This window comes from Cynara cardunculus (genome assembly GCF_001531365.2).
Source record: "Cynara cardunculus var. scolymus isolate 2C chromosome LG 7, CcrdV1, whole genome shotgun sequence".
NCBI lineage: Eukaryota > Viridiplantae > Streptophyta > Magnoliopsida > Asterales > Asteraceae > Cynara > Cynara cardunculus.
In genome coordinates this window covers 10,611,427-10,625,766 of record NC_037534.1, presented here as the reverse complement: position 1 = coordinate 10,625,766, position 14,340 = coordinate 10,611,427, and the positions used below count along the sequence as shown (strand labels likewise).

General features: G+C 35.5%; 1 protein-coding gene across 1 annotated transcript; it reads right to left on the bottom strand.

Moving 5' to 3' along the window:
- Positions 1–4,343: 4,343 nt before the first annotated feature.
- Positions 4,344–10,342, bottom strand: LOC112515796. Its single transcript, XM_025122728.1, has 3 exons — positions 9,864–10,342; positions 4,776–5,013; positions 4,344–4,689 (listed from the first exon to the last, which is right to left on the bottom strand). Exons 1-3 carry the CDS (start codon positions 10,227–10,229, stop codon positions 4,574–4,576), a joined length of 720 nt encoding a protein of 239 aa, XP_024978496.1. The 5' UTR covers positions 10,230–10,342; the 3' UTR covers positions 4,344–4,573.
- Positions 10,343–14,340: the final 3,998 nt, after the last annotated feature.

The window sequence follows — 14,340 nt, the reverse complement described above, 5'->3', positions numbered from 1 at the left end:
ATTATAAATATTGGAAAGGAAGGGAATAAAAACAAGATACAATGTTTTTTACTACAAGGAATATGAGTAAACCAAATATAACTGCCAGGGATGGACCGAAGGGGATTTTATGTGTCATCTTTTTGTTCCTTCGTCGTAGTGTAAAAAATTATATGGTCATGAAAACTGCCACCATATTAATTTGATGTGTCATCGTATATATTTTGAAACTACAGGATGCGAGTTTCCCTTTATAGAGTTGGTTTACAAGGCTTTTCTTCCACCCGAGACCTGAGTTCAAATCTCGTTAACGTCATTTTCTTAGTTTTTAGCTTTTAATTTCATATTCATTATGTTTCTGATAAAAATTGCAATAAAAGACTTGAAAACAGGACCTCACATATGAAAAACAATGAACTAACCAACAGACTAATGATGATTTTGTGAAAATTATCCCTATATTTGTTTCTTATAATCAAATGGTGCTACCGTTCAAAAAAAATTCTTGGCCCATCCCTGATAACTGCCTAAATCGTCGTGCTTCTGGTTCTGGATCTCAATCGCCGCCACTTCCTTTCCATGATGAATATGTCTCTTCATTCAAGCATGGGTATTCTAGCCAGGTTTCATCCACTCCTCGTGCTAGCACAACTCAATCAAGTATATATTTTGCAGGTTTATCAGAATGCTCAACATCTTGGAATATTGATTCAAGAGTCACAAATCATATCCAATCTCAACACTAATAAACCCAGACTCTGATTCAACTTGCTAATGGATCTTCATGTCAAATTATGGGCATAGCATCCACTTGCAATTTGTCAAAACTAAACCTATAATTTGTTCTTTATGTTCTCAGGTTTACAGATAGTCCAATATACGTTAGCCAAATTACAAAAGTTCATAATCGTTCAGTAAAATTATTCCAACGCATTGTGTCTTTAAGGAACTAGGAATGAACTAATTGATTGGCACAGGTTTTGAATCTCAAGGTCTCTATCATTTGTCTGGGTTGTGATCTTCAGTAGCATATCTTTGTGATTCCAATATCAATGAGGCTCACTGTTGGCTAGGCCACCCTTCTTTGCATATTCTGGAACAGTTAAGACCGAATTTGTCATATGTTAATGAGTTAGTTTGTAAGTCATGTCAATTGGGTAAACACACTCGTTATTACTATCCCCCTAGAGAGTCTAGTCATGTTACCACTTTATTTAAGTTAATTCACTCAAATGTATGGAGGCCTTATCTCATCGCTTCTAGTAGTGGATTTAAATATTTTGTTATGTTTGTTGATGACTTCTTTTTTGTACAACACGGGTTTAGTTGCTAAAGTCGCGTAATGAAATATTTTCTATCTTTTGTGGGTTCTATGTACATGTCAAAACCTAATATTATGTCTCCATTAAAACTTTGAGGTCCGATAATGCAAAAGAATACTCTTTATGATTTTACAACTTACTTATCTGAGCATGGTATTATACATGAATCATTGTATGCCTATACACCCAAATATAATGGTATTACCAAATAAAAAGACCTCCATTTGTTGGATGTGGAACGCACTATGATGATCCATTATAATGTTCCACAAAGTTTCTGGGGCGATATAGTTCTTACAGCTAATTACCTGATTAATCTTATACCTTATTTTGTCCTTAAAAAGAAGACACCATTCTCCATACTCTTTCTAGAAAGCAATTCTTTTCCCATAGCTCTTAAAATCTTCAGTTGTGTTATTATGTTCATAGTCATGGTCATGGTCTAGGGAAGAATAAAATTTCCGTACGTGCTATCAAGTGTGTGTTCCTTGGGTATTCTCGTGTCCAAAAAGATTATCATTGTTATAGGCCTTCCCTATTTAGGTATTTTACTTTGTGTTGATGTTACGTTCAGTGAGTTGGGTCCTTTTTAGGGTAAACCTTACCAGCACCTCCGAATCAACAAATCTTGTTACTGATCCATTTGATTCTTTTAATCCTCTATCTTGTGTATTCCAGTTTTTGACACCAAATGTTGCTATTTCGCAAGTACCTATTGATACTCGTTTCAAAAATGTGTATGTTCTACATCAACACCACAAGTGCCTGAGACCTTAGACGCTTAGAGTGCCTAATTGTACATGATGATTTTGATATGTCTCCTATTCCACCACCTGATACACACATATCATCGTCTATTCACATTGTCCCCGACCAGTACCTTATACACCCCTACCATCACATATTGATCATTTGCCCATGTCCTTGATATTCCAATTGCCTTACAAAAAAGGTACACAAACTCGCACCTAATATCCTAATCATAATTATATTGGGTATTCGCATCTGTTTAAGTTGTGTGCTTACACCAGTGCTATTGATAGACATATTGTTCCCAGAAATGTGACTGAGGCTCTTAATCGTCCATGATGGTTTAAAGCAATGTAGAAGGAGATGGATGCCCTAAAGAAGAATCATACTTGGATTTGGAACAACTTCCTCATGAAAAGCAAAAAGTGGGTTGTAAGTAGGTTTTCATGGTGAAAATTAATCTCAATGGTTCATTGCATCACTTGAAAGTTCGATTAGTTGCAAAGGGTTATTCTTAAGCACAAGAGCTTGACTATGATGAGACATTTTATAGTTCTCAGATTACTTGGTGTTTTTTAGACAACATGACGATCGACGTATCATACTAGTGATCTACTTTGATGACATCATTATCACCAGACATGATAGCACCAGAATTTCTCAGCTAGAAGAATTTCTATAGAATCGGTTTCAACTTATTGATCTTGGCCAACTTTGTTACTTTATTGGGATAGAAGTATCTTGATCTCTACAAGGGATTCTTCTATCTCAACGGAAACATGTTCTTGCTATGCTTATTGAGTGTGGTCTATTTGGATGTAAACCAGTGGACAGTCTGATGCTTGCTACAGAAAGCTTCTTCCAGATGATGGAAATCCTATGAAGAATCCAGAGAGATACATGAGATTAGTTGGAAAGTTAAACTATTTAATAGCCAATGGACCAAATATATCATTCGGGGTTAGTGTCTTGAGCCAGTTCATGTCCGCTCTTTATACGGGTCATCAGGATACAGCACTTCGCGTCTTGAGGTATCTCAAGGCCACACTAGGCATAAGATTATTCAAATTAGGGTCATTGTCGAGTGGGTACTTCCATTGAAGAAGAAGATAGTAGAATATCTGCTTTCTCGAATATAGATAGGATCGACTGTACCGTTTCTAGGAGATCGATTAAAGGATATTGCGTATTTGTTGGAGGATATCTAGTTTTTTGGGAAAGCAAGACAACATATTATATCTCAATCAAGTGCTAAATCAGAATACAGATCTATGGCAGATGTGTCATGCAAAATGACATGGGTAAGGAGACTGGTGTAATTACAAACAACTTGATGAGACTATATTATGATAACAAGTCAACCATTTGCATAGCCAAAAATCAAGAGAGGACCAAACACATTGAAGTTGATTATCGTCTCATTAGAGACTCTGTTGTGGGAACATAGGCAGACCCTCAATTGATCCAACCAGTGCACATCATGACCAAGCCCCAACTTGTAGACATTCTCACGAAACCATTGCAAAAAACACAAATAAATTTTATTTGTTACAAGTTGGGCATGATTAACATATTTGCTCCAACTTGAGGATTGTTAGATATAGTAAAATAGGATTCTCCTTTCTTGTTAGTAGTTTGTTATTTCCATACTTAGGTATTTTAATCTTGTATATATTTTGTAATGTCCTTAAGAAATAGATAAATAGAAAATATCACATGATTTGGGTGATTAAAGTCATCATATAGGTTGCATTTGGTATATGGGATTAAACTGGACATAACAAAACTTATTGTATCATATTTGGCATGACATGAGAAATGGACAGGAACAGAGACTGGGTGGGACTGGATGACACAAATTCTTTTTTGTTCCACCAAATAGATGGGACAAAAATTGAACATAACTAAAAACATTACCAATCCACCCACATTTGATCTAATGCTCACATGGTATTTGTTTTAACGCCGCTCATTACCACCTACCACCACCACCCCACTGGCGGTATCCATGGACGGCCACCTCCACCGCCATCAGCTATCACTACCACCTCCTCCTCCTCCACAACTACCACCAGACAAGACAACTTGTCATGTCCAACCTAGTTCCTTCTGGTCCTAGTCTGCGTAGCAAACATCACCATAATATCTATCATTTAAGCAAAAAGGTACAAAAATGTCAATGATGAGTATTTTAATCATTTGTCATTATTTTAGTATAACTCCAACTGAACCTATTGACAAATACCATTCATTCCAAAAACATCATATGAACGTAGCATCCAAAGATGATTTAAGGTAAAGAATGATGTTTTGCCGCATGAACATTAATTACAATTTGATAACATATGTTTTACTTTCAACCAAAAGCTAGAGTTGAAAGGATGCCTCGATGAAAGTAATATTAGATACGTACAGTATTTACAGAAACAAACAGCTACAGATCGTGACAAACAACCTGACTTCATTTATTGACTTCTGTAACTACATCAACTCCGATCCCTTCCTCATATGTCTCGTGCTGTTTAAAGTTGCGAGTGTTTTTGCTCACTAGAAACATCAGGAGCTGCAAGGGAACGCTTTGCAAGACTTGCACTTTTCGACACTGCCAACCACACCATCCAGATCAACCCAATCCAACCTGCATCATCATCCATACTCATACCATAAACACATAATTTTACTTCATTTCTGTCGAAATTAATTGAACCCAAAAGGATACAATACCTGCAGCGACTAAAGCAGCTACAATTGATGAGATTGTTACTGTGAATGTAACGAAAGCAGCAATGCACAAAAGGGTAATGTAGATTGCTGTCAAGCAAGAAAAGAAAATTGCTAAGAAGCCTCCAACTGCTGCCAAGGAGATGAGAAGGGAGATTACAATTGCATTCACAGTTGCTGCAACAAAGAAAAGCGTAAACACCAGCATTCCTGTCAAACCTAGAAGAGTCGCTATCCCCACCTGCACAAGTTTCCATAACCAACTAAATCAAAATTTGTTACATCAGCAATTCACCAACCCATACAAATTACAAACCACTAAACAAAACCAATAATAAGGTTGATTCTTCAAAACGATGTTCCTAGTATAGTTACTATAAGGACACAAGAAAACCATCAGGAAAACACTATGAATTTCCCAGGCAAAAGCAAAAAGAGAAAATAACACCAACTAAAGCTACTTATATCACTTACATAAATTTGGACATCCTCTCTAAATGTGCAAGCCATTCATAAATTTGGACATCCTCTTTAAATGTGCAAGCCAATCTTGGTCCAAAGAAATAAAAGGAAAAATTAAAACCTAAGATCTATGTCTTACAAAAGCTACTTTGCCCACTCTCACCTATCACTTGCTCCCGTCTTCTAGTTATTTGTTTTGGAAGTCGATGTCTTCAAGGAAGCAGCCTCTGTACCCCTTGGGGTAGAGAAAAGGTCTGCATAAATCCTGCCCCCATCTAGGAATATGATGCGTGTATGATATTCATATATGTCTATACACACATTTATATATCTATGCACACATGTATACCATTGTGTCTACATATCTATATCTATCTATCCACCTACATATATATATATATATATGTGTGTGTGTGTGTGTGTGTGTGTGTCCATACATATATGTATGCATCTACACACATGTGCACATATACATACATGTATACGTCTACGCATACATGCATACACGTATATATGCATGTGCGACATGTGCGTATGGTACATGTGTGTGTATAAAAATAGTTTATATGTCGATACATACACTAAATACAAGTACACGTATACAGATGCATATATATATATATATGAACATGCATAAGTACATGTATACACAAAATATATGTATGTATAAGTATATATAAATATTTCTCTTTTGATTGCATTCTCTAGCATATTAGTATGAACTTTGAACCATTTCTCTTTCTTCTCATTTGTACTAGTTCAGACAATTCATTTTGCACCAACTACCTTGTAATCTTCTCATTGACACACTGTCCTGGTCACTATGTGGATACAGAGGAAGGGAGGGAGGGAGAAAGAAACACATAGATATATGTGTGTGCATATATAGATACATATACACACATGTATACGTATATTTTTGGTGGATTCCTTTCTCTAACATAGTAGTATAGACTATGAACTTGTTTCTCTTTCATGATTAGTGCTATGATATGGACCCAAGCGAGGAGGACCGAAACTTGAAGTTCCTGGAAGTCCATGGCCGGGCCAATTGAGGGTGTCGTTAGTATAAGAATCGTAAATGTGTAGTGGAGAGAGAGAGAGAGGCAGAGAGTGAACTGTAAGTAGTCGCTAATATAAGAATCGTAAATGTGTAGTGGAGAGAGAGAGAGAGACAGAGGCAGAGAGAGACCTGTAAGTATTAAACTCATATCCAGTTTAACGATAACAAATAGAACGAAGGGTAAGTAAAAGATACTTTGTAATTCTACACATTCAACTCGTGTCTGATTGTGGGTGAAGATGAATATTTATGTGAACTGTAAATGTGTTTATTTGACAACAACTATCTAGATGAAAAGCTAGAACTTGTTATGAATAAAGGAGGAGATCTATTTGTGGGTTTGACCGAAGAAGAGCGTATATGTTTGTGTCATTTAGTATATTGGAAGAACCTCTTTCTCACAAGTCGGACGTCTTTGCAGAAATTACCGCTCTACTCTTCGTAGTGGAAGTTATGTCTATGTACATCTCACCTCCCCCAGACCCTTCATTCGGGTCGGACAAAGTGGACATGTTTGGTTTGGTTTTGGTTCATTTAAGGAAATGGAGACCAATAAAAGATCTATTCATGCATATAAAAAACAAGTTTGATTCACGAAGAGAACATCCATGAGGTTGGCTTCATTTTAAGAATTTGAAAATAAAGAAAAAGTGAAACGGTTTAATTAATGAAAGGTATACGTGCATATGTGATACAAAAAAAATGAATAACAAAGAAAAGAGTGCTCATTTTAAGAAAAGAGTTTGATTTAGATGTGTCTGTAGGGAGAAAGGGGAGAGAGGGTGATGTAGAGAGAAAGCGATGGTTATCGTTGTTGATAGAGAGAAGTGGAAATATATAATTGATAGATAGATGGTGTTTAGTCAAATGTACATGCAGGCTACTCATTCCTACATAAGAAATTTTGCTTTGTGGAAAGAAAGCTCACATATTACATTTTTTTTCACTTTTATTTGTTTGTAAACAATGGTACTTGGATCAATCCAAGGCTCCCAATTCAATATAGAAATTTGTAAGCGGACATAGCGTGTTTTAGAAGATGTCATGTAAAAGATCGACCGCCTTATATGCAACGGATAGGAAAGGACTTCCTCAAACGTAATAAATGGAGGGTCTCCCATGTATAAACATTGGACATGTGCTTATTTTATATGCATGAATGCATATAGAAACTGTTTGGAATTACAAACAACCATGTATCACAACAAGGACCTTGTAATGCATCACAAGTTTTTGTTTTTAGCAATTATACTTTGTAGGATTATAATCAATACATTCAAACCTTTTAAGACTTTTATCCGTAGTGTTGTTAACTCTTAAGAGAAAATTGTTAATATGAAGAATCAGTAACCTAGTTACAAAAAGTTAATTATGTGATCAGGAGACATAGATTGGTATGGATATACAAATGGAAGGAAACAGAGAGAAGAGAAAAAGGTAAGGTTTCAGTAAATTGATCAATATGGCAGTTCCTTGCTAGGTATAATATGCATGCTTGCATGTAGGATAGTGATATATATTTACTTTGCATATGTGTGCATGGTACTTAATTAATATAGAAACATATATATGTAAGTCAACTTGCTATATTCAAAAAAATTTATTGAAATTTGAAATCAGTTTCTAAACCTACAGACCTCCTCTACCACTGCTTCCTTGAGAAATACTATCATATACGCTCGAAACTTGCAAACAAACTCAAAGGCGTCCCTAAACAGTTATGCCTCAATAGTTGTTGAAGGGTTGTAGCATTTTACTTACAACAGCAAGGTGTGTTTCAAAACAAAATTACTCCTACAATACTTGTGCTAATGCCAATTTGATGTTCTACTGAAGTTTTATTTGTGACGTCACTCATCCATGAAGCCTTTGCGTTTTCTATATGTGCATCAGACTATTTGACGGAATAGCCAACCATCCATTGGGTCACCTCAATGACAGTCAGAAGGAAGACTTTCATAGCCAAGGGTGACAAGATAATGTTGCTAGGAACTATGTCACCTTCTCTCACGTCTGTAATTGACAATTAAAGATGTCCTCTCTATCATCATGTAAATTAGGAAAACTCGAATTCAGGGCCTAATTCATATCTGACTTGCTTCCCTGCCCTCAACAACACAAACATTGATTGCCTACCAAAGTAAGAACAGCAGAAGACTGAAGGTCCATTAGCATTCCATTCAGTGGGCAAGAAGGGCATTTTCAGTGACGGGTGATCATGGAGATATGCCAAATTATACCCTGTCTGTCTCAACCTAAACACTGTGGGATCTTCTTGTCTCATTGGTGCCTTTAGAGGGTGAGATATGCCAAGTACTACGTTCACCATCATTTTCTAAAATCTACCTACAGATCAAATCGATAGCTTCTCTCTGAGAAACCTCAAGGATGTAGATATCTAGGCATTTACACCAATGATATTTCAGAGGAGACAACAGAAAAGGTATATGAATAAATAACTAATGATATGTGATCAATAAGCACTCCATGCTACACAAATGAAGCGAGCTTAATAGGTTATCTAGCTACTACATTGGTTTACTGAACCACCAATTAATTTGTTTTCTTCTTTGGTTTACTTCAACTATCCATCAAATCCTTAATTCTTAAAACATCTCCATACTGAAGCTCTGCATAATAAATATTTGGTTTTAACAAAGCGTAAACATGATCTCGACCTCAAAGAGAATGTAGAGACCACTCATCAAGTCTGATAAGTGAAATACTAACATATTCCACTAATTAGAGAACATAATATAAATTATTTACAATTTTCAGTGATCGTCCTCCCTTAATTGTCAACAAACTACCACAGATGGAACATTTTCTGGTAATAACAGTGTATTCTTCCTCAGTGGTCTATGCGTAGACAAGTGCTAATATTGAAGATCGAGATGGCGGCTGTGGCACCAACATCATTCCACCACTACACAATTTTGTTTTAAAACTATCATCCTACACTTGCTATTCCTCCATGTTTACCTTTCAATCAAACAATTATCACCGTCAATACTCAAAACCGAAATATGGAAGACACTGATCCTGTAGGTGACCATTAATCATGAAAATACAACATCCAAATCCAAAATTACATCTGCAATGAGAACAAGCATGTGGGATGGTAAACAGGTTGCTGTAAGCAACTATATCAAGTACTAAGTCACATTAAAAACTCTAATTAGGGGAACTCTCAGAGTTATGGATTTCAGAATTAATAATCTAAATGAATCAATAATCAAGAAATCCAAGAGGCGCACGTCAGATGCTACCCCCGTTCAGTTCAACCTGATTGACCTCACTGCCTTATTAGCATCAAAAACCTTGGTTTAGAAAACCCAAGTCAAAACATTATCAACCATATTAAGGAAGAAGCTTGACGTCATCTTTCATTTCAAAATCTACGTAGATCATTAATGGAGATATAAAACGAATATCAATTGAAGAAACCAGGAAGCAAAAGATTTCGGATGTAAACAGAAAGGAAAGCTAATTGAAACTAGAAAATCCAAAACTAATTGAAACTAAAAGCTAATAAATGCCACAAGAAAAAGAAATGGAATACTCACAGAAACAACCAAGAGAGCGCGGAGAGGACTACCGCGACGAGTCCATAGAAGAACCTCGCGGCGCGTGTTCATTATAGCTTCGCGAAACATAGGAGCCGCCTCCATCAATGATTTCTTGATCCGGATCATCCGATTAGCCATGGGAGGACGAGCAGCAGTTGAATTTTCATCAGGATTGGGATCGGAAATGGATTCGATGAGGTGATTAACAACGCCGGAAAGAGTTACCTCTTCTCCTAGGCCTACCCCACCTTCGAATGATAACAATCTAGCCTTAGAGTTATCTTTTTTTTCATCCTCAACAACCGACGGAGGAGACACGCCGCCGTTGGGTTTTTCCGTTGAACCACCGTTCATCACTGCCATTTTTTTTTACCTATTTTTCGTGTGTTAGAATTTTGCCTGTATTTTTTAAACGTTGGTGGGGTTGAAGAAAGGTGTTATAACCGTTGGATTTGCTGACTAATTGAGATGTCATTAATCTAACGGTTTAAGGTTGTCAATGTTAAATAAGCAGTTGCCGACAAACGGCACGTCGGCAAAGATCTAAGTATTTTTGGTTCATGACCTTTTTGTGACAAATTATTATTTCTTAATAAATTGTATCAACATGATTTAAATGTGATAACTTGAATACATTTACATTAAAAAAACGTGATTAATAGAAAAATCATATTTAAAGATGTATGTGGATAATTTCTTAGGGGTGTTTGGTATTGTTTATAAAAATAACTTATTGACAAGGCCGGCCCTGGCCACGTGCAGCCCGTGCGGCCGTACAGGACATCAAAGCCAAAAGGGCATCAAGTTGTCATTTATTACTAGTTTTAGGTTTAATAATTTGGGAATTGGACAACTGAGTTTTAACTATAAAAACAAGGGCAAGGTCTAGTAGTGATGAATACTGAATGCACATCGTTGGAAAAAGTTGGAAAGTTGGAAAAAATTTTGTTTGTATAAAGTTGTCTGTATGAATTAATATGTTTGTATAAGTTGGAAAAGTTTTTGTTTATGAGAGTTTTTTCCGTATATGTAAGGAGCATTTTTTTTAGTTGGAAATGACATGTTTGGAAAAAAAAACTTGGCTTTCTATATAAAGCTCCACCTAAAAGTTTACTGGATAAGTCACTTTCTATATCATTAAGTCACTATGAAACAATCATGCATAGTTGACTGAATAAGTTGTTAGTTCCAGTTCCATTAAACTTATTAAGTTGCTAACAAATAATTTCTTAGTCTTTAGTCGTTAGATCTGTAACTTTTGAATTTTTACTTTTTGCTCACTATGACAGTAATTTGGATGTAATTTACTGTTTTAGTTAAGAACTAATCATAGTGTTCCTTGTCTTTTAGGTCCCATATATTAAAATAAAGTTTCTATTTTGCTAATTTCAATTTGAAAAAGGGAAAACTGAAAAAGAAAGAAACACGATCTTAATCCATTATTTATCATTTTATCGTTTTATATTTTTGTATTCAAGGTTTTGGATTCTATGTCCCCCCTTGAATTTTTTTTATTATAATTAATAAAAATCAACATAGGGATGAGATATTTAGCTTGAATAAGTTCAAAACTTTTTAAAAAAAATCGCATGTTTCGTTGTTTCGTTGTTTCGTTGTTTCATTGACTTAAAAAATAGACTTAGGGGTATTTTTTATTATTTTCGCACAGGGCATCAGAAATCTTAGGACCGGCCCTGCTTATTGACTTATTCCGGTGTGACACCGGTATTAAGCACTTTTGGGTGTTTGGATAAACAACATATACCGGTGCCAAACCGGTAATAATGAGTTTTTAAAGAAGTTAAACTTTTCTGACTTATAACAAATAAATAAGTGTTTTTGTAGAAAAGAATAAGTTGTTTCAAATAAGCAATCCCAAACACCCCCTTAATTGGTTATAATTATATGAGATAGAAGTTGAGCATTTAGCATTGCAAAGGTGATTGTAAGCCGATAAAATATAATAATTCTAGACTTCTAGTTCAGGGTTCGCATTTGTTTGGCTGACAAACTTATATTCTCTCGTACGAAAACTTACCTTTGTTATAATTGCAAAATCTTTCATCTTTGTGTGGTTAATGCTTTGCAGAAAGCAGAAAATCTACTAGTTATGACAACAATACATGAAACTACAACTTAAAGTTTCAAGCGATACCCAACTGTTACGACAAAATGCTCAATCATGACTGCATTCACATTTCCGTAATCTATCTGAAACAATCAAAGATTTGTAGACGTTGTGGTCTAACGACCATGAAGAAACTACCATATAAAGCTTCAACAACATGCCTAAAAACCTGTGCATGCCATAAGTTGAAACTATAAATATTTATCAAATCATTATCACCTTTTAAAATTCATTCAACACAAACAAGAGTTACCTTTATGGTTATTTTATATTTTTTAAGGGTTGGCTGCATGTGGGGAGGGAGGTGTCTGTTCATGCACCGTCCCCATCGAGTATGCTTCACTGTACTTACTACTTATAGTAATGTTAGAACCCTGTTTGTAAAAGTATAAGTAAGAAGTCTCTTACTCTAGTCAAATAGGACTTTGTCTTAGAAGCAGTTTGGACCAAGAGCTCGGATAATGCTTTCTCATCGAAGAGAATTTCATCAGAGCTTAACACCATGATTATCGAAACCATTTTATTTCTGTAATAGAGGAATCAGAATTCTTTCTCATTTAATTAGAAATCTACAAGGAAGAATTTAAATACTCTAAATCTCTAAAAAGAATAGGAAAAAAAATATAAAGGTAATGTACAATTGTATACAAATATATCTCCTAAACCTACGGTTTCCGAAAACACACAAGCCCGTTGTCTCTGAAAATTAGCTAATTCTGACTGAGTATCAAGCCTGTCTTTATCACAAAAAAAGAGGCATTGCTTAGCATGAAGTTAGTGAACTCTAAGTAGACCTTAGATCTCTTCTATAGTTACAACTTTTATCCAAGTTCAATCGTAAACCAATCACCTTGAAGGAGTCTTAGTTTTTATGCAAATCACAATTAATATGGGTGGACTGAATTCGTTATTGTGGTCTTGGTGCTGAGGAGTTATTAGAAAAAGAATTGTAGGGGACTGGCAGCAAACATTGTACAGTAGGAAAGAGATGACACATTTTACCTACATAATAAACACCCTTCATTCTTAACTCTAGAAAATATGGTGAAGATTCAAACAAGCTAGAAAGAAACATGAGAATACGCCAAGTTGATAGCAAACAATTTTGTACATGGAAAGGAAAAACAATGTACCGAATTCAATCTATATAGCATGCAAGAAAATTGGCATACAACAACATCAACTCTATTACTAACTAACATGAATGATTGTAAAAAGTAAAAATGCTGAAGACTCTAATGATAATTGAAATGAATATGCAGTAAAATCCCTCTAGCATAATAATTAAAGAGGGAAAGTTTTGTCTTTAAATTTTTCTACTAACGATGCATTTGATTTCTTATGCATTATTTTAATATGGAACAGCGATGTGTGTTGCAGCTATGTTAGAATTTTAGGCCTTCATATAAACCAGAACCATTGTCATTGTTGAAGCAGTGACTCATGTTTACTCCCATACATAGTCTGATCTTGAATTTTAAAACATACAATTCTTCATGCTAACCCAACAAAAGACAAGGGTATTACTTCTGGTTTTGGTATATTGCTCAAGGAGCGGTGCGGTGCGGTGCAAGAAAGGATTTTTAGGGGTTGGGTTCCAACCTTCCCTGGTAAAAGTCCACAGTGTGCTTGCAAGTTTAGGTGTTATGAGTTCTTCATGAAAACTTATTTTGATATGGTTAGTCCTTAGAAAATAATGGGAACTTACCTGTAGAATTTGGGAAAAGACAGGCCAAAATATCTCTTTCAAAAGTCTGTTGGATTAAACTTTTTTGTGCATTTGGCCACCTGCTTGCATAGGAGAGCCGGAATGTAAAACAATTTGTTCCGAAAGTTAAACTTGAAGATGTTGCTCCTCTACTCTTGCATCATTTGCTTATCAGAAACAAGCTTCGATTGGCTAGGTGACTCTAAAAGTCTGTCTAACTCTGTAATACCTAAAAAGTTGAAAAGAGAAACTACACCTCCTGTACAAACATGCTTAATGTTTATCCAAAATAATGAAAATATGATTCATACTATAGTACAAACATGCTTAATGCTTAATCTCCATTTCTAGAGAGCAAGACGTGGATAAATTTTAGGAAGAGTGGGGAGTGGAAAAACTGAACGGATCATGGACGTGGGGTGGACAATCCTTGCAATATCAGGTTTAATTTGAAGGTATTGATGAGACAATTATAATGGTGTAATTTGTAAAAAGCGAAAATGACCTCATAAAGGTTTACCGGATAACTAAATTTTTTGACATTAGCGTTTACAATTTCACTCTTAATTTGGATTTGGGGACTTGAGAATTTGAAACTAAATTTGAGATGGGGTTCAATATTCATGCTGCTTTGAAGG